Genomic DNA, 22,114 nt, shown 5'->3' with positions numbered 1-22,114 from the left:
TAATGCAAAAAATGGGTTCACATTTTAATACAAACAATTCTCCCAACTCAACATAAAATAACAGAGTTGTTGTGATTCATTTAGAAGATTAGTTCAAGTGAAAGTAAGCCCCGCTCTGTTGCTGTGCAGAACATAGCACGGCACTTGAGAGCTCAGTGCAGCACTTAGCTTTGCCCTAGAGGAGCCACGTGATAAGGTTTGAATTAATTCTGCGGCGGTCCACAACGCTACCTCAGACACTCCTGCTGGAAGACGTCATATAAACGGTGGCACTGCTTCTCCTCACCCACACACTTATCAAGCTTCTAGCTGCAATAGCTAACTTGTAGAGCAAGGAGTCCTGAGGGGGAAAACCTACATAAGCTGCAGTTTGTACACGCCTCTTGTCTGCAAAAATATATTTAAAAATGTTTACCAAAGCTAAGTGATCATCGGGGTCATTGTTTGTGTGACGTTGGAGCTTCAGGTTTTATGTAATGTACTGTCTGGCCTCAAGAGTATGTGCTGCAGCAGTGTCCACTTTTGTGAAAACTTTGTGCACTCGGCAGATTGTGCCAATGCAATCTTTTCCTCAGTCCATAGCACAAAACCTCGGTCTAATTCTGCATCTTGCTCAGTCTGTTATCTATCCCCTCCCCTTGCCCACCTCATTGCACCCGATCAGTCTTACTGTCTCTTCATTTCACATCATTAATGTGCTTCTGAAACACAAAAGGCTTTAACCTAATGTCTACTCTTGTTGAAAGTAGAGTGGTTATCTCTTGTCCTTCAAGCGTAAAGATACTGCAGTTACCATTAAGGCTAGTCTGCAAAGCCTGCATTCTCGCCTCTATCACAATTATAAAACGCCATGAAATTACATAAACATAGGATGACTTGCAGTATTCAAACACTTGCCATTTACGTAACAAGGCATCTAGACTATGTCAACACCTTAATACAGAGATGGGCGTCATGGCGTAGTGGGTAGAGCGGCCGTGCCAGAAACCTGAGGGTTGCAGGTTCGCTTCCCACCTATTGACATCAAAGTCGCTGCCGTTGTGTCCTTGAGCAAGACACTTCACCCTTTGCCCCCGATGCTGCTCACACTGGTGAATGAATGATTGGTGGTGGTCGGAGGGGCCGTAGGCTCAAACTGGCAGCCACGCTTCCGTCAGTCTACCCCAGGGCAGCTGTGGCTACAGATGTAGCTTACCACCACCAGGTGTGAATGAATGATGGGTTCCCACTTCTCTGTGAGCGCTTTGAGTATATAACAATAGAAAAGCGCGATATAAATCTAATCCATTATTATTATTATTATGTTCCGATTTTTTTTCTCTGAACCAGTAGTCCCCAAACTACAGCCTGCGGGCGTTTACAATACGGAGACGGGATGTCTCAAAGATTGAATTTGTCGACTATAAATTTAAACTACTCATAATATTTGCAATATTTTAAAAAAGAAGCTTAAGGCCCAATCCCAATACACCCCGCACACACTACCACTAGCCCTCACTCACTACCACTAGCCCTCACCCACTACTCGAAATTACTGTACAACACTATAGTCACACCTTGACACAACAAACCCGACAGTAATGGCGTTAACGGCTGAGATCTTCTTTTTTTTAGCAGTTCGTCAGTTTTTTAAAATTTCCTATAAAAAAATATTTAGTGTCTGCTCTAAGCAGGTAATTATTTAGGATTTCAATATACAAAACGTATGCCCAATAGCTATTGTATCCCTTCTAAGAGGCAGCTTCATTTGCAGTGGACATTTGTGTTGTACATTACGGCAGAAATACATCAATAACAAATGTCGTCTGCAGAAGATGCTGGTTTGTCAATAGGACTATGACAACAATTCGGCCATTTTCCACCGCCTGCTGAGGTGGAGGAAAGAAAAAATGTTGTTACCTTTCTGTACTCTCTTTACTGAGTGGGATGTGCTGTGGTGACTCATCCCTACTATTCTTGCTGCTCTTGTAGCAGTTCTACTTGCAACTTCAGTACAGTTGTTTTCTGTAGTATATTACCATCTGACTTTGTACTGTAGAGATGGTCCTACTTATTTCCTTGTACTCTATTCTCCTCAATATAATAGGTCTGCACTGAAAATGATTACTGCAAAAGCTCACCGGTGCATTTGCTGTCACCTTCTGACTTCTTCCGAACAACGGCTTCACCAGTATAATGCACCAATCCAACAAAAGAGCCGCGCAATACGCAAAGAGACAGATCGCAAGTGACTGCCAGGCTAAGTATTCATACAAGTTTAATGAACATCCAGACAGTAGGGAGTTGGGGCTCCAACACAGAGCTGCCTCTGCACACAGAAGCTATAACTGGAGGACTAAGGTTAGACACACGGAAGAGCCAGTGGGCGACCGGTTGCTTCACTCTGACTCAGCAAAAAGTTTACAATTTACTTTTATAATGAAATAAATGCAATGGAAGGACTGGAACAATTATTTTTAGAATAAAGAAAATCATTTTAAAGGCGTTGAGAGTTGAGCTATTTTGAACAATGAGTTCTACAATGGTTTAGTAACATTAAAATGAGTTAAATTATACATGATCTATCCAGATAATGCAAAATAGTGGAAAATAAACCTTTTTTTTTTCTAATGTTTTGTTTATTTGTGATATGGAACCATTTCAGGCAGTGAATAAACTCCACTCTTGGCATCTGAAAATTATAGACGAGAAGAAGAGGCTCATGATGCCAGTTTATTTCTCAGGCTATTTTATTGTTTGAGACAACTTGATCTTCCAAAGACTTGAACGTGAAATTTTAGAAATGTTTTTCAGAGTGGGTTACAACGGCATTGTGTGGACATTTTTTTAAATGTTCACAGGATTTCTGACATTATCATGTCATTCCGTACTTTAACACTGACTATCAATTTGTGTAGCCTTAGTTTTTCCCGGCTTACTAATATGGATGTGAATTAAGTAGAATTATTCGTGTTGTGTGGGCTCACAGCACATCAGTGGCCCAGCTCCAGCTTGACTCAGCCTCTTTCCTGCAACCTCCATCGCTACAGGCATTTGAATGTGAAGATGTTCAGCTCAGAGCCTCAGTCTCCACTGTTTTGTCTGAACAATGCAGTTCATTTTTAATTGGTAATAAGAACACTGATACAGAACCTCACTATGTTGTTTTGCTCACTCTTTACCCACACACACATTAACTAACAAACAAATAAATAGACCAATTAGTTATTATGTGGGCTGACCTGGTTGAGTCCAGAAGAAAACCTCTTGATGACTGTTTGCTTCCCAATAGGTTGTATTTGGTCACATGATTGTAGCTGCGATAGGCACCACCGCCCCCCGCCACCCCAAAGGGAATAAGCGGTAGAAATGGATGGATGGATGGACTTTTGAATGGAAGTAAACGAAAAGTCTTGTGTGAGGAGAATAATTGAATCCAAAACTTTCTAATGTCTTCAAGTTCATTGATAATGCTGAGAGGTTTATGTACGCTTTGATATTTGCCTTTAATATACCTGCTTTGTTCTCTTTCATCTCATTCATTCGTATTTAGTTTGGGAGTCCAAATTAAGCCGTTATTCTACATTTCCTTCGCTACCTTCTTTAGTGAAGCTCTTTCTTTTTTCTACAATCAACAAACTTTTAAATGCTATGTTATTTTACTTTTTGAAGCAAATAAACAGTCTTTTCATTAACTTAATCATCTCATTGCTACGTTTTTATTGAATGGTATCTGCTTCCGTATGCCGCGCTTTGAGACTGGTGCATGCGCGATACGAAGGGCCCCTCTGGTTTTCGTTCGCATAATCCAGGTGTATTAGTCCAATTTTATGAAAACGGAACATGATCTGATTAGGTGTTTCCGTGGGTTGTAGGATGCTTATTTAAAGCCGAACTATTTGAGAAATCAGGCTTATTTAGTGCATGGACACAAATTGACTGCCTGAGTTCATGTTGTGGTGCGAAGCCCTGCATGCGGACTCACAGGCACTTGTGACTGAACTATACCGTATTTCTTACAACTGTGAGAATAATAAACACATTTACTAATTTAATCAGAAAAAGGCATTTTTTAATCGAAATAATTTCTAATTAGACTTTTTGTTTGTGTCTGCAAATATTCAACTCCTCTGGTATAAAATGTACTAAATTTACTCTGCAGGCACTTTTTTCTTCCAATTTTTGAGTTAGTAGATAAAAAAAAAACATTTTCCTCCTGAAATAATCATTTAAGTTTTTTTTATGAGTTTATACATATTTTACAGTACCTCAAATTCAAACTACACCTTAATTTACGTATATTAAATATAAACTACTGTAGGTGGGATTTAAAAAAGCACTGGTGAGGAGCACTGACATATACAAGTAATCAAATAATACAAATAATAATTTACCATTTGAAAGTGTTAAGTGAAGGTTAACTTGAAAATACATGTTGTTGTTTGTTGTTATTGTTGTGTTTGCTGTTGTTTTTTTCTCTCTGTCTAATCTCCCTCTTATCCCCACAATTTCCCCCTCTGTCTTCCTTTTTTTCTCTTTCTATCCCCTCCTGCTCCGGCCCGGCTGTACCAAATTATAATATAAATACATTTAATAAAGTCAAATTCAAATAAGGCAACAAGAGATGTATGTATCCTACACTTCTCTTTTGTAAAGTAAATCTGAACATCTGATATGGCCATTTACATCAACTATATGATTTACCTGAGAAGCTGGACAGGACAAAAAAAAATAAATAAATAAAGTCTGATAGTATTCAGTACACCACCGACACTTTTACTGCAGAATGTTTGTGATAACAAGCAAACAAACAAAATAACTTTGAGACTAAGAAAAGTTGTTCTCTTCACCCCCACAAAACGTATCAAAAGAGAAGCAAAACCAAGGTACGGATTTCTGTAAGGTTGCACCTCGTCAGCTGTTAAGGCTGTCAGCATATATTACCTCGGTCAAACATGGCATAAATGTCTGTTAGATACTGCAGTAGTAAACAGTAGGGATGCAACAGTACTCGCTATAATCTTCTTGCAAAACAATAATATTCATTGAGATTGGATGATATGAAGAAAAAAATTGTGATCTTTTTTTTTTTTTTTTGCCATATCGTCCAGCCCTACTCCTAGTCCAAATTTTCCATAGGTCATAAAACATAGTACTTCTATCGACCAATATAGAAAACTTCATCATATTAGTAATAAAAACTCTTTTAAACCGTTCAATGATTTAGTTGATCATTATAATGTACCCAGAAATATTTTTTTAAATTGTATCTCTTTAAAACACGCTGTAAATAAATGCATATCCTCTGAAAGTAAGTTAAGTGAACTGGAAGATCCACTTTTTAATCAAGATGCATTTAAGAAATTCATTAAACTATTTTATGGAATGATAAATGAACACCACACTAGAAATGCAAATGATGCATGTGTTCGGAAATGGATGATGGACTTAAACATTTTAGATGAAAGAGACATATCATGGAATGATATTTGGAAAAAGGCCAAAAAGCCTTTTAGAAACATTAAAGATAAGCTGACTCAATTTATGATATTGAATAGATTGTATTTTACATCTTCTCAGCTGTTTAAAATTGGTGTAGTAGATAGCAAGTTAAGTACTAAGTGTCGGGCAGCTGAAGGAACTCTTCTTCATTTATTGTGGGAATGTCAGAGAATAAAAGAGTTATGGTTGAAAACAACAAAAGAAGCAATCACATTCCTTGATATAAACATCCCAATGACACTACAAACTTGTATTCTTGGAGATCTCCATCAATTTAATAACGTGTCATCAAAGAGTAAAAATGCATTTCTTTCAATATACATAATAACAAAAAGGGTAATATTAAAAAAATGGATAGATGTTGATAGTCCAACTCATACTGACTGGTATACAGAAACTATGGAGATGATATCAGTAGAAAAAACTGCATTAATTTGGATAATAATGAGTCCTATACTGGAATATGGGATCTGTTATTTAAATTAGTTTTAAGTATTAAATGAACCAAAATACGACTTATTATATCTTTGTGTAAAATATTGGACACAGTGTGTTGTTAAGCTTATGAGATGCGATGCAAGTGTAAGCCACTGTGACACTATTGTTCTTTTTTTTTTTGTATTAACGTTTATAATAATAACATCAATGAGAGATTTTTAACCACTGCTGTTTGAAATTGTTACTAATATTGATAATATTAATTTTTGTTTCACTACTTTTAGATTGTACCGTGTCATGTTTGTGTGTCCTCAGTTGCTCTGTTTATTGCTATTCTGAATGTTGCTGGGTCGGGTTTGGTTTTGGAAATGGTTTGAATTGTTATGGTGTTGTTGTGTATTGTTTTGTTGGATTGATTAATAAATTCATTTAAAAAAATAAAAAACAAAAAACATATCGTGACAGTTTTCAGCCATATTGCCCAGCACTACGTTATCGGACATGTATGTTAATTTGAAGCTGACTAATGCATCTTTACTTTCTTTGGACCACATTTTTGTCTCCATGCTAATTGTGCAAATGAGTGGACACAGTGGACCATAGTGATACAAAACGTGAAGTTGTACCTTCTTATTTTTGATGCCATGGTGGTCCAGCAATTGCACTTCCCCAGAATGTTTCTTGCCACAAGTGTCATTCTTCAACTCGCCTTGGTGTCCTTGGCTTTCTGTAAATTGGACTTGTTTTATTTTGCGTTGTGACTTTTCTCCAACCTTCTCTGTCAGTAGGGAGTCACATTGTGGGGAAAAAAGATGACCAGCACCCCATCACTCTGAATTTTGGCAGGACATTTTTTTAAGCTTTCAAGGCAAGCATTGTGTCTGCTATTTTATATGGTGTCACCCTAGCTTGTCTTGCCCTCTATAAGTCGAGCCGCCATTGTAGCCATACTCTATGTATGTAGCAGCTTCTCGACTACAGCTCTATGTGCTCAGTTGCTATAGCGACATTGTGGTAATGAGTTTGAGGAAGAACTTTGATGCGATTTGTCGCAGAAGTCATATCATGAAGTGTGATTACTAATTATTCTCGTTTCTGCACAGGAAGACACCCAAATATTGTTATAAAGAGCAGTGTTTCCCACAGGTCAGGCATCTATTTGTGGTGGTGTGGTCGGGCGGTGGTGGGGGGGGTGGCGGCGGCGATGACCAAGAAGAACGTGGAGTTGGAATATAATTACAACACTTTATGTACATATTTATATAATATTTACATATGTATGTAATGTGTAACTACAAGCTCCATTCACAGACAGTCCCATTGCTTTTATGAGCGATCAAGCGAGTCAAAAGCCGAAAAAAAAAAGAAATGTTTTTTTTAATTTTTATTTTTCATTTTTTTTATTTGTGTCGGCCGTAATTCTTTCGTGGCGGGCCACCACAAATAAATGAATGCGTGGGAAACCCTGAAGAGGTTTAGATTTTAATGGAACATTCTTGTCTTATGTGCAGCTTTTTTGAGAGAAGCACTGATGACAAGTCCTTTTTGATTTGTTTTTCAGGAAAATGTGATTGAGGCATCAACCTGGGCAAATTAAGGCCCGGGGGCCGCATGGGTCCTGTTAAGTTTTTCAATCTGGCCCGCCGGACATTCCCAAATAATTTTTTTAGATATATTTTGGAAACTGTATCTGCCATTATGATGTGCAGTGATGTTTTCAAATGACCGTAAGTCTTGAACTATACAATGCATTTCAATGGTTGGAATCTGTGCTTTTGCATTATATACAAGTTACTATGGTAATCTACGTCACAGCAGCTCAGATGAGGCACCAATCAGTGTGGGTGTGGGGCGTTTCCACAAAGTGTTTCCAGAGCAAACGAGGAAGGAGATTTTTACAATAAAGTACTAAAGCTTAGAGATATATCAGATTGTAGGTGGGGTTTTTGTTTTACCCTTTGCATTCATATTTCGCTGTGTTTGTTGTATTTTTGTTGCGTTTCGCTTTATTGTAAAACATGTCGACCGAGAGGGGGTGTGACGTTCATATGTTGTCAATTTTCAGTGTTTTATCATTGATAGTTAATATTGTAAATCCCACATTCTTTATTTTCACGTACATTTTGGGTGTCTCATTAAAAAATCAGTAAAATTCCATTCCGTTTTTTAGGGTGGTCTTTCATAATGTTTTTAGCATTCAATCAGACATTATTGTGAGGTTTTGTATTAGTGTTCCTAAAAATAGGTATACCGGACCCCAGACCCATTTTTTTCTCAAAATTTGGCCACGGAGTCAAAATAATTGCCCAGACATGGCGTAGAGGGAGATATTAGTTGATGTTTTCAAGTCAGACTGTCTCAATCTTTGCCTTTAGGAAGGTGTTTAGCAACCAAACACATGTATGTGTTCTCTGCATTTAGACTATCTTTTTAAAATGTGTTTGCCTGTTGTTCTTTCTCAGTCTGCAACATTATCAATAATTATCCTACCAACTTGGTTTTCCCCCCTTTGTTAGGTGTGCTGATCAATCAGCCATTGATCAGTATTGGCCGATTTTTGTCAAAAAGTTTGTGACGACCTTTGCCGAGTAATGTATTTCATTGCTGATTACAAGAGTCAATCCTCTCTGGCTGACATTGTATTTATTTTTGGTTAGCAGTAATAGTGTATATGTCCATAAACAGTGTGGAGCTGATCCCCTAAGTTAATAATCCTCACCTCTGTTGTTGCAAATATACTGCATTCAATTAGTATCTTTTTTTTTGGAATGTTGCCTATCTTTGTTCATCATTATGACAGATGGATTAAAAACAAATGCATTCTAAATTCTAACTTGTAAATAAACGTTAATAAAAGTCTGCTTAGAGTGGAGCCAATGTGAGGTTCTCTATTTCGTCCACAAAATCCAATGAATAACCATTTAAAAAGCACTAACAATACTCCATTTATATTTTGTCATTTTAATTTTAACATGTATTAGTGATAGTGTTTTTATAAGCGCTAATGCAGACAAACTATTTATAGCGACGCTGTGATCACTTCAGGGGGTGCACATGTTAACATCGAGCGGTCTGCTGCTTTCTCGCTTCCTTGCTCTCTGTAAGTTTATCGTAGATTATAGATCATGCATCTCACCTGGACAGAAGAAGTCTGAGGAGGTATAAGTAGTACACTTTGACAGCCATTTAGGACTCGAACATGGCTTTGTGAGGACTGAGTCATTTTTCATCTAAATGGGTATATATGAACATCCGAGCAGTCAGCACCCCAATGACAGCAGACCTTGCACAGTAAGTGATCTGGAGTGAGTAACAATCAGTAATGAAGAAAAAAAAAAGCAAACGTGATGGTTTTTAAATTAATGTGCTGCGTATGCTTAAAATGATCAATACGCGTCAATATTAAATATTATAAATGTACCCGTTACTACATTGGATACATCTTTATATCATATATATAAACCCGTATTGGAAGTCTTTTTTGAAGTGTTTTATAGGTGGAATTGCTCGACTCCAAGAGCCTCCGTTGTAACCAAACAAACATCCATCACCATGCCTCCTATAATGATTGTGAAAAATAGGCAAAATTCCCTAAAAAAGTGCAGTTTCCCTTTATGTACATTATCAATTGATAACGAGGCTAAACATGTCACACACCAAGTGAGCAAGGCATGCTAATCACTAAGTTTGCTGTTAAACTAGCGTGAAACAACACAAGAAATAGGTGCTTAGTAAACTTTAAGAAGTTTGGATGGAAACACATTTCAAGTAGCGACGTAACTATATGAAAACTATATATCACGGGTATTGACAAAATGATCATAGATTATAGCGGTATAATCAAAATATGCTCTAAAAGTACTTCTACACACACTGGAATCGTTTGACTTAGTTGTTTTTTGTTGTTGTTTTTTTTAACTAAAACAGAAGAACTGTTTTAAAAATTGTTTTAGTATTTTATCTGTTTTAATAGCTAAACTTTTATTGTTTTAAATATTAATAATAATAATAATAATAATACATTTTACTTATAAGGCACCTTTGTGGGCACTCAAAGACACTGTACAAAATCAAAACAATAAAATCAAATTGGATAAAAACGACAACAACAACAAAGATAGATAAGATATGATGATCACAGTGAATAAGCAGTCAGGAATAGGTGTGTTTTGAGTCTTGATTAGAAGAGGGATATTGAGTCTTAAGTTACGAAGGTCTGGTGGTAGAGAGTTCCAAAGATGTGGGGCAGAGCGGCTGAAAGCTCGGGCAGCCATGGTGGACAGTTTGAATAAGGGGACAGTGAGATGGATGGATGAAGAAGATCTTAGGGAACGAGAGGGTGTGGCGACATGGAGCAGGTCAGAGAGATATGACGGAGAGAGGTTATGGATGGCTTTGAAAGTAAGGACAATTATTTTAAAGTGGATACGATGTTTGATTGGTAGCCAGTGGAGTTGCTGCAGAACAAGAATGATGTGCTAAATTGAAGGGGTTCCGGTGATTATCCAGGCTGCAGAGTTCTGGAGAAGCTGAAGTTTGTGAAGGGACATGTGAGGCAGACAAAACAGGAGAGAGCTGCAGTAGTCGAGGCAAGAGGTGACCAGGCTATGGGCGAGTATGGCAGCAGTATGTGGGGTGAGGGATGGGCGAAGTTGACTAATGTTTCGGAGATGAAAGTAAGCAGACCGGGTAACATTGTTTATGTGGTTTTCAAAGGAGAGATATTGATTTGTATTGTAGCACATTTGGATTTGTTTGAATAAAAAGTGCCTAACAAATAAATATTATTATTGCTGCTAGACTTTTGACAAGAACAAGAAAGTTTGATCACATTACGCCTGTACTGCCTCACCTGCACTGGCTTCCTGTGCACTTAAGATGTGACTTTAAGGTTTTACTACTTACATATAAAATACTACACGGCCTAGTTCCATCCTATCTTGCCGATTGTATTGTACCATATGTCCCGGCAAGAAATCTGCATTCAAAAGACTCCGGCTTATTAGTGATTCCCAAAGCCCAAAAAAAGTCTGTGGGCTATAGAGCGTTTTCATTTCGGGCTCCAGTACTCTGGAATGCCCTCCCGGTAAAAGTTTGATATGCCACCTCAGTAGAAGCATTTAAGTCTCACCTTAAAACTCATTTGTATACTCTGGCCTTTAAATAGACTCCCTTTTTAGACCAGTTGGTCTGCCGTTTCTTTTCTTTTTCTCCTATGTCCCACTCTCCCTTGTGGAGGGGGTCCGGTCCGATCCGGTGGCCATGTACTGCTCGCCTGTGTATCGGCTGGGGACATCCTTGCGCTGCTGATCTGCCTCCGCTTGGGATGTTTTCCTGCTGGCTCCGCTGTGAACGGGACTCTCGCTGCTGTGTTGGATCCGCTTTGGACTGGACTCTTGCGACTGTGTTGGATCCATTATGGAATGAACTTTCACAGTATCATGTTAGACCCGCTCGACATCCATTGCTTTCCTCCTCTCCAAGGTTCTCATAGTGATCATTGTCACCGACGTCCCACTGGGTGTGAGTTTACCTTGCCCTAATGTGGGCCTACCGAGGATGTCGTAGTGGTTTGTGCAGCCCTTCGAGACACTAGTGATTTAGGGCTATATAAGTAAACATTGATTGATTGATTGATTTAATATTGCTAACATGTGTTGTGATGTCCTAATATGTTCAGCGGACCTTGAACGCACCGTGAAAACACCTCCTTCTCATATTTCTCCAAGTATAGAACCATCATTCAGTTCTAAGAGAGCACAGCTTATTGGTTTAATGCACAAAATTTAATAGCTTAGTTGCTCAGACAATAACCCTGTTACGCTGTTAAGATGGGGGGGCATGTAGCGTCCCTCGTCTGGAGGATAAATACACACGGTGTTTGTTTAGATGTTGTTTGGTAAGGAAATGTTAATGCATATTCTTTACTTGATCTGATAAATGTTGGAACAGTATGCTTCATCAGGAGGGTGAAGTTGCTCAATTTCAAGTGTTGGATTGAACTGTGCTGGATCATTGGGGGGCTTCACGGTGGCAGACGGGTTAGTGCGTCTGCCTCACAATACGAAGGTCCTGCAGTCCTGGGTTCAAATCCAGGCTCTTTCTGTGTGGAGTTTGCATGTTCTCCCCGTGAATGCGTGGGTTCCCTCCGGGTACTCCGGCTTCCTCCCACTTCCAAAGACATGCACCTGGGGATAGGTTGATTGGCAACACTAAATTGGCCCTAGTGTGTGAATGTGAGTGTGAATGTTGTCTGTCTATCTGTGTTGGCCCTGCGATGAGGTGGCGACTTGTCCAGGGTGTACCCCGCCTTCCGCCCGATTGTAGCTGAGATAGGGGCCAGCGCCCCCCGCGACCCCGAAAGGGAATATGCGGTAGAAAATGGATGGATGGATGGATCATTGGCTGTTAGTGAGGGCATAAGAAACGGGTCATTTTTCTACCAGTAGACAACATTTAAGATCTGAGTGTTTCACTGCTAAATAAATACTTTTATATTGGATATATATTATAAATATGTGTATAAAATAAGTGCTTAATTGGTATGGTGTTTATGTACTTGCATATTGGGTTTTCTGCTGCATTTATTTATTGTATTTTTGGGGTTAAACATATTTTATATGTATTTTGGTGCATTTATGTTGACAATTTATTTAAAATCTGTTTTAACTTAAAAGGGAAACAATAGTCAATTTTCTCGCACTTGTTTAATGGTTAAAAGTTCGATAGCCTATCTAATAATTGTAAATTATGGGATTAATAATTGATTGGTTTTGTACAGCATGTTGATCTTGTGCTGTTTTGTCCTTAAGGGTTTTTCAGCTAAAACTAAGACTGCTAAAAACTAAGACTGCTAAAAGCTCCTAAAGACTGCAAAAAGCTACCAAAGACTCTAAAAGCTCCTAAAAGCTAACTAAGGCTGCTAAAAGCTGCTAACAAAAGGCAAAAGAAGCTGTTTCATTGTTTGAGGAAATGGTTGCAAACTAAAGGAAAATAAAAGGGGAAAAAATGACGGTCTGGTCTTTTGAGTAAAATCCAGAAGCCATATTCAGCATTGGTACATCCTTTCAAGCAAGTGTGGGATAAGCACAGCAAAAAAAGCAGAACACTTGACGGTATCAGCCAAATAGTACCTAAACTGTTCAATAATCCAATCTACACAATTGGCCAGAAATGAAGCAAATAAATATGTAATGTCCATCCATATACTTTTCCAGGACAAGTAGAAAGCAACTATACTGCTTAAATGTAATTTTAGTAATGGTTAGCGTAGTGGGTCCTGTCTGTAGTGACTGAAGAAAGTCCTGGTAAGTAATTTAGGGACGAAAAGTGTGGATCCTGATAAATGCTTTTGTTTGTACCTTACCAAACTTCACTGAAATATCATATTTACGGATACAGAAATATCGCTATACTTCTTTCATGTGTATTGGTCTCTGTTAGCCGTCAACAGAAACATGTTCTAATGGGTGTGGGTACCAATATTAACAAAGGATTCAAAGCTATAATTCGGTAATGCAAATGCAAGTAAATATCCTTTATATCTTTTCTGCTTGTCCAGGTGGTGTCCTGTCATGCATTTCCTCAAGGTCAGCTTACTTTGGCGCTGACGCTGTCAGCGAGACAAGCCTGGAACTTCACCCTCTGTTGCCCTCGCTCAACCCACTCATCCTGCCCCTGGGAGCAGCTCTCCTCTTCCAAAAGTCTGACTTGTCCCAGTACAAGCCAATCCTTCTAGCTATTCATCTCACTCTGTGGCAGTGATCCTGCCATAGTCTCCGTTACTGAATACCTGGCCAAGAAAAAGTGAAGGCGGCCTTCATTATTCATCGTCATCATGTCTAGTCGGCGTAAGGCTTCCACTCCCTGTATGATCCGCCCACTGGAGACCATGGTTGAGCTGGACGATGAGGAGGAGGAGGTACCCTTTTCATATGTCTTGGACAAGGATATTCAACCTAATTGTTTTAGCAGCCACATTTCAGAAAGCTAAGGACAGGGGGGCTGAATTTTTTGACTTCTTTATTAGTCTTATTATTTATATTCTGAGAACCAGCGTCCTCTGCAGTAGACATTTGAATTTGGTCTATTTTATTATGAATTACGGAAATTTCTGCACTGAAGGTAGTCAAAGATCATCTCTGTGACAGCACTGTAGTGTGTTTAATATGTGAGTCTTTACTTTTTTTAACAGAACTTGCAGGCCACCAGTTGAACAGTCAAAATGATGAAAAAGACGGGACCTAAAATAGAACCTTGAGGAACACTACTAATATTACCTAATAAATTGGATCAAATGACTACTGACTGCATCTGAAGTAAACAAGCTACAGCAACACCTTAATTACATAAATCACCTTATCAAAAATAACTGACATACAGGAAATTACCTAAAGGTGGCACACCAAGGGAATGCTTCAGTTATATAAATCACAAGTTTGAACCCCAGGGTTTATGAAAGGTGGGAGTCTTTGGGCACCTCAGGATTCGATTACGATTCACGAGCTACGATTCGATAAAAGGCGATTATTGATGCATCTTTGATTAATGTATATTGATGCAGTTTTACATTTATTTTCATTCAACTAAATAAGCGTTTATCACTTGCAACTTTTAAAAACAGTGCATTTGTAGGGGAATGCTTCCGTTATATAAATCACAAGTTTGAACCCCAGGATTTATTAAAGGTGGGAGTCTTTGGGCACCTCACGATTCAATTACGATTTACGAGCTACGATTCGATTAAAAGTCGATTATTGACGCATCTTTGATTAATGTTTGTTGATGCAGTTTTACATTTCTTTTCATTTAACTAAATAAGCGTTTATCACTTGCAACTTTTAAAAACAGTGCATTTGTAAGAAACCGTTACATTTATTAAATTAATAGAAATATGTGCAAAACTTGAACATAAGTGTCCTATAATAAAGGAGCTGGTCGATCCCTCCCAAATTTTAGAACTGTCTGCGTTACTTTATTTACAATAAATACATTGATTATCCATTATTGACTTTTACTAATCGATTTTATAAATGTCCATGTTGGTGTTGCGATGCATCTAAAAATGTATTCATTCCCCCACCTCTAGTATTTATACTTGCCAGCAAGCTAAAAATGTCAATGCAAGGATCTGCCAATGTGTTTAAAGGGGTCAAAGTTCGTCTCTACAACATGATAACTCTAGTGTTTTTTAAGAATTTGTTTCAAAAATGTCTGCACCCAGAGTTTGAACCTGAACTCTGGAGCCGGTGTGGTGTCATTTCTGGGTAAGATCAGCTGAATAGTCCTGGTCCAGGATTTACGGTTGTCCTCCGCCACATTGCGCTTCGTAGTTTGCTGCTTTATTCTTTCGCGGGTTCCTTTTTTTTCAAGCATGCTCTATGTATTTTTGGCCTAAATTATGTATTTTTAGGCAGGAAAAGGGCACAATAGACTAAATATATCAATGCTACCGTAGTAATGGCCACTAAAGAGAGATCAACCGAATCAGAGTGCGCTTTTCAGTGTTGTGGGTAGTGATTGGCTCGGCATTACTATATTGAACTAAAGAGATAGAAAGTGTGTGAAGGTGACTAAGTGGATGTTATTTCATGTCTAGAGGGTTGTCATAATGCAGTGCTTCTCAATTATTATCAGTTGCACCCACCCTAGGGAGAACAAAATATTTCACTTAATTGTAAAACAGTACATTTTATGAAACCGTTTTTTTTATTATAATAAGTTACGATAGGATGGACTTTATGTATCCCACAATGGGAAATGATGTAGTTGCAGTGCAGATTCAAAAAGTTTCTGCAAGTGCAACATTTACTTATTTCTTTGTTTCTTTTACTGTCACAATTATAAGCAATCTAAGGTTAAACAAATATACTTAGAAGTCCTACATTAATTAATAGATTAAATATTTTTAGTTAATAGTATCATGCCATGTCATCTTCAATCTGAAAGCTGTTGTGTCCCTCTACCAGACAACAGAAAACCATGCTGATGAGGACGCTATGGAGACAGATCCATCTGATGACCTCGACCTAATGGGTAGGACTTCTGACTTTCCAACAGCTCCAGACATTGCAGTGACAGAGTCTACAGACTGTTCCAAGCCTTCGCGTAAGCAGCAGCGGGGCTACGAGTGCAAATACTGCACGTTCTCCACTCAGAACCTCAACACGTTCAAAGAACATGTGGACGCCAATCACCCCAACGTAATCCTTAACCCACTGTACCTTTGTGCTGTCTGCAACTTCAACACAAAAAAGTTTGACTCCCTGACCGAACACAACGAGAGGAATCACCCCGGCGAGAGCAACTTCAAGTTTAAGCGCGTCAAAATGAACAATCAGACAATTTTGGAGCAGACAATAGAGGGCTGCAAAAACAATGCAGTCATTTACAATAGCTCCAGTGTCAGCAAAACAGAAGGACAGAGCACTTTGCCCATCAGCAAAGCCACCACAGTCAAGATGGGAAAACAAAAAGTTGTGTCTTCAGATAATAAACGGATGGATCCTCAGTTGTGTAAACTGAACCCTGACATGAGCAAGAAAGCCATCACAGCACTCAACGTAAATGGGACAGTAATCATCCCAGAGTCAACTCTCCTCAAAGCTGACTGCCTTTCTCACATCATGCCTTCCCTGCAGCGGCCTGTAAACTACACCCAGGTAGGTCAAGCACTTTTACTTTTATTCAATAGTGAAAGGTAACAATACCAATAATCAGGGATGCACCAAAACCAAAAATTAGAAAACCACAGCGAAACCCTGAAAGAAATCATGAAAGTTATAGTTTTGTTGCATTTATGGTTATAACTGTGTGCTAACCTCACTAAAGTTAAAGCATTGCAATTGCACATAATATTTGTCTTACAAATAATAAAATATAAATAAATTCCACTTGTGTTACGGCAATATGAAATTAAAATAATACAATGTACAGGCCAAATACTGAATGGTGCCATAGAGTTGCCGCGCTCCAGGGTACTTTTCTTTTCTATGTAGTGCTCTTCACATAATCAAAATGGTGATCGAAATGTTTGTAATTTCGGTGATTAAACCCGACCTGGAGAATGTCTCAGCTGAAGATTCACCCATAGATATTTCTAAATTTTTCAGATTGCTTGTATGTATCGTAATACTGCAGGCATGTAGCCTCCACTCCAGACAAGCATGTGCTTCCTGCTTACGTCATCACAACATCCGGTTTCAGCAGTGTTTCGGGGATAAAAGTTTTCTCATTTTTGGCCGAAAATGGTTTGAAGTTGCATTTTAGCAATCAGACAAAAATCTTTGGTGCCGTTAAATTTAGCACATCACTACCCACAATTTTGACAGTTCTACACGTACCATTTTTTTTCTTTTCATAAGATAAAACAAAATAGTTGCTTGATTGCAAAGTATTTGTGTGACTCCCCACAATGCTACATTTTGTTTATGTCACGCAGATACTAAATCTTGTAGAGTGTGCACGACAACATTGTAAATGGAATCTATGATGATTTTAATCTACATTTTTAAAACACTTCGGTCTACATCGAGAAGTTCTTCATCTTTTTTACCCCTACAGAGGGGTCCAGGGCCCACTCAAATATTAACTCCGAATTAGTAATTTTACTCTTGATTTTAATCATCATCATCTTCAATAATTATATCAAACATAGTGACAGTTTACAACCTTTTAACATTACATGAAATCATCTGTGAGTCACAAAGATTATTTATTTAACACATAAACCTTAGGTTCAGGTCAGGCTGATTAGAAAAATAAGTACTATCCCCGTGACTTCTTGGGTTCACTCCGGGTATTCCATTTTCCTCCCACTTCCAAAGACATGCACCTGGGGATATGTTTATTGGCAACACTACAATTGGCCCTAGTGTGTGAATGTGAGTGTGAATGTTGTCTGTCTATCTGTGTTGGCCCTGCGATGATGTGGCGACTTGTCCAGGGTGTACTCCGCCTTCCACCCGATTGTAGCTGAGATAGGCACCAGCGCCCCCCGCGACCCCAAGGGGAATAAACGGTAGAAAATGGATGGATGGGAAGTACTAACCAAATATATAGCATGAGAAGGGAGTCAGAGACTCATCTGATACATAGATAAGAAAAAACAAAATTACATAAAGTTGTGTTGTGCTAAAATAAATGAGTTAGTAATTAATGTTTTTTTAACTAAACAGTAAATAAAATTAAAGTGCAAAACATCTTTTACTCATAATTTTTGCTTTGAATAAACTTCTCTAAGACTTTAGCTCCAGACTTCTTCTGTTTAAGATTATCATTACTGCCACAAGTGGTGGAAAAGTGTATTCCAACTGGGTACCGCTGCAGCCCATCTGGACCACAGCTGAGAAATACATCATTTGTGGGGGCGCTTGCGGCCCAACAATAGGCCCCGGCCCGATGTATTGTATATATTTTTGTATGAATTTTGCTCCACAGTCACTTTTTTGTGCCGTTTATTGGGTCTGTTTGCAAGATATTCGATTGTGGAGGTGTTCACAGATTGCAAATGAAACCAGACACGGTCGAAAAAATTACTATTATGTACTCCCACTATTATGTACACCTGCACCTATACACCTATTATGTCACATTTTCCAATCGATTTAGAAAATGCAAAAAAAAAAAAAAAAAGATTTTTAGCTGCATTTAAGTTCCTGCATATGTATTAATGAGTATAGATATATGTTTTTATATACAAATAATACTTTTTTTAAATCTATTTTTGTGTTTCCTCATGGCTCCTCTACCTCTAGCTGAAATTATGACTTCATGTCTAAATAAGTGCTTCCACCTTGCGGGGACGTCACAACGTAGCCAATAATACTCAGCGAACAAAGGCATCCAATAGTGTGTGCAATTTCACAACAAAACGCATGATTTGATGCTTTGTTTAACATGAATATCCGACATTGTAACATCAATAAGTGTAAAAAGACAAAGTTAATCATAGTTCCCCTATATGTTGGGGGATAATACGTTGCACCAAATGAAATGGTACACTAAAGAAATTGCTATAGCCTGTATTTATCTTAATGTGTACTATTTAACTACTATGTCTATTTTGTGAAAAATATCATGGCCAAAACTTCTTCCTAAACCGAGGTGTCACTGTCCCTGGATTTCAAGTTAAGATTTATCAAAAATTAGCATGTCAGACTGTTGTCGGTAGATCTTAACGATGTTGTCTACATGTTACTGCAGGTGCCGAAGATTGCCATTCCCCTCAACACAACCAAATACAATCCTTCTCTGGACGACAACTTGACTCTCATCTCTTCCTTCAACAAGTTCCCATACCCAACACAGGCTGAGCTTTCCTGGCTCACTGCTGTTTCCAAACATCCAGAGGAGCAAATTAAAGTCTGGTTTACCACACAGAGGCTCAAACAAGGCATTAGCTGGTCACCAGAGGAGGTACACATTGTCAAATTATTATGATTTAATCTTCCATTTATTAATTTTTTTTTAAATTAAAACCGTCTGATTCCACGCAACATAATTGTTATGCTTCGGTACTACATTCAGCTTTGGGAAATCATCCTCTCGCAGGGTGTAAATATGCAAACATTATTAGTGTATTTATCAAAGAGCATTCACACAAGAAGATAGAATATTTTTTATTGTTTTATGTTTTAAAATTTCTCCCATGCCAGGTCGAGGAAGCCAGAAAGAAGATGTTCAATGGTACAATCTCGTCTGTGTCTCAGACCTTCACAGTTGTAACCCCCCAGCTCACCACTCAGTCATCCATCAACTTGCCGCCAGTAACAACTACAGGCTCCAAATCAGTGCAGCCTTCAGCCCAGGTTCTCCAGTCCGTTCCCTGTCAGCTTCTGGGACAGACCAGCCTCGTGCTGACTCCCGTAGCCAACGGCTCCACTGTCACATGTGCGCCGTTGGCACTCACTCTGGCTAACCAGGTGCAAACCCCCCCCAAAAAACATTTTTAAATAATTCTGACCATGTATCAATTGCACGACTTGTATCCATATTCATCTTCAATCTTTTCCACAGGTGGCTCAGTCACTCAAACGACCTTTGACCTCTCCCTCGACTGCCACAGATAGTAAACGGCCCTCCATCATTCAAACAATTTCTGCACCTATCGCCACATCGAAGTTGGCGTCGCCCAAAGTGTTAAATTTCACTGCGGACCCCAACAAAACTGCAGAGCAGCTCTCTGTGTTGCGCTCGAGCTACTCACAGTGTCCTTTCCCTGAGGAGGAAGAGGTAGGAATAGTGCTAGTGAAATGACAAACATCCGTTAATGATACAAATAAGGACCACAGTTCTCACATTATGCAATGTTGCATCTTGTCATGTGACAGATCTACAGACTGATCGAGACCACTGGGCTGTCCAGAGGAGAGATTAAGAAGTGGTTCAGTGAACAAAGGCTCCTTAATCTTAAAGGTAATGGTGCCTGATGGTATCTGGATGTTTTCAACAAGCTACATTTATACAAGCAGTGCGCAACAGTTCTGCCTCAAACTATCCGCTTCATATTAATTTTGCTACACGGGCTTGGGATACAGAGAATAGTGTCTTTGTTGTTGCCATGGCAACCCAAGAGCAGCTACTTTTGGCATTCTGTTAATATTGGTGGGCTAGCATCAACACGCCAGTTACAGCAAAACGCTTTATTTAATGGAAGGTGTTTGGACAGTCTCGACAATATGAGTCCCATTAAAACATTGCTGTGTTTTTATAGTCACAAAGACACATGGGGAAAGACTGATGGGTTTGTTTTGACAAACAACTATGTGTTGCCAATTACAAACACATTGCAAAAGTTGCTTACACTTAACACATTCAAATTATTCTCCGTCATGAGCAAATATGACCTGTGCACATTCAGGTAATGGTTTGCAAATTGAATGAATGTCACAAATGATTCTTAACATAGTATATTAATATTAACAACATCTTTGAATTATTTTTGTGAATATATGTTTTTGTTTAGAATTTACATAGTAGCCATGTTTTCAAACACAATGCTGTTGGACTTTACCCAGGGTATTTTGTCAAACAGTCAATGGAAGATTCAGGAAGTATTTATTTCAAACTGATCACAGGTGAATGTTACAGTGTTGGTCTCAATCCTGCAAAAACATTTATCAGTCAACTAATATCATGAGCGGTAACACAGGGGAACAGGGGTTAGTGCATGTGACTCATACTACAAATGTCTTGAGTTTAATCCCGGGCTCGGGATCTTTCTGTGTGGAGGTTGCATGTTCTCCCCGTGACTGCGTGGGTTCCCTCCGGGTACTCCGGCTTCCTCCCACCTCCAAAGACATGAACCTGGGGATAAGTTCATTGGCAACACTAAATTGGCCGTAGTGTGTAAATGTTGTCTATCTATGTTGGGCCTGCGATGAGGTGGAGACTTGTCCAGGGTATACGCCATCTTCCGCCCGAATGCAGCTGAGATAGGCTCCAGCACCCCCTGGACCCCGCAAGGGAGAATCGGTAGAAAATGGATGGATGGATGGATAATATCACGAGCGATAACTCTGACGAATCAGCTTCTGCAAAAGTCAGCCCCGATGAAGAATTATTCGCTCCGTTAAAAGCAAAAGGGCAGACAAGTTCAATGAGTTCAAGTGTTAGAAAGTGTTGAGTTGTTACATCCATCGATGAGGGCACTTTTAGGCTTGAGGATTTTCAAACATAAGGGTGTCCATATGTGCACTTGGCACCAGGACACCCTTGGCCGCAGTTTCATGATTGACTTTGTCATTGTGTTATCAGATTTGCGGCCTCATGTTTTGGACACTCCGGTGAAGAGAGGGGGAGAGCTTTCTACCGATCACCACCTGATGGTGAGCTGACTCCGATGGTGGGGGAGGATGCCGGAAAGACCTGGCAGGCCCAAACGCATTTTGACGATCTGCTGGGAATGTCTAGCAGAGTCTCCTGTCAGAGAGAGTTTTATTTCCCACCTCTGAAAGAACTTTGAACATGTCATGAGGGAGGCACTGGATATTGAGTCAGAGTGGACCATGTTCCGTGCCTCTATTGTCGAGGCGGCTGATTGGAGCTATGGCTGCAAGGTGATTGGTGCCTGTTGTGGCGGTAATCCTAGAACCCGCTGGTGGACACCAGCAGTGAAGGATACCATTAAGCTGAAGAAAGAGTCCTATCGTGTCCTTTTGGCTCATGGGACTTCGGAGGCAGCGGACAGGTACAG

At 39.2% G+C, this 22,114-nt stretch overlaps 1 protein-coding gene across 1 annotated transcript in view; it reads left to right on the top strand.

Annotated features, from left to right (window-relative positions):
- The window catches only part of zhx2a (zinc fingers and homeoboxes 2a), a 67,476-nt gene that overhangs the window by 28,104 nt on the left and 17,258 nt on the right, over positions 1-22,114 (top strand). The window contains exons 2-7 of the mRNA XM_061916331.1: positions 13,481-13,840; positions 15,888-16,580; positions 19,123-19,335; positions 19,575-19,841; positions 19,936-20,151; positions 20,250-20,334. Coding sequence (XP_061772315.1) covers positions 13,757-13,840; positions 15,888-16,580; positions 19,123-19,335; positions 19,575-19,841; positions 19,936-20,151; positions 20,250-20,334 — 1,558 coding nt within the window. The 5' untranslated portion in view covers positions 13,481-13,756. The remainder of the gene's footprint in view (positions 1-13,480; positions 13,841-15,887; positions 16,581-19,122; positions 19,336-19,574; positions 19,842-19,935; positions 20,152-20,249; positions 20,335-22,114) is intronic.

The sequence above is a fragment of the Nerophis ophidion genome, linkage group LG11, assembly GCF_033978795.1.
Source record: "Nerophis ophidion isolate RoL-2023_Sa linkage group LG11, RoL_Noph_v1.0, whole genome shotgun sequence".
NCBI classification, from domain to species: Eukaryota; Metazoa; Chordata; class Actinopteri; order Syngnathiformes; family Syngnathidae; genus Nerophis; species Nerophis ophidion.
This window is presented reverse-complemented; position numbering and strand designations above follow the sequence as displayed.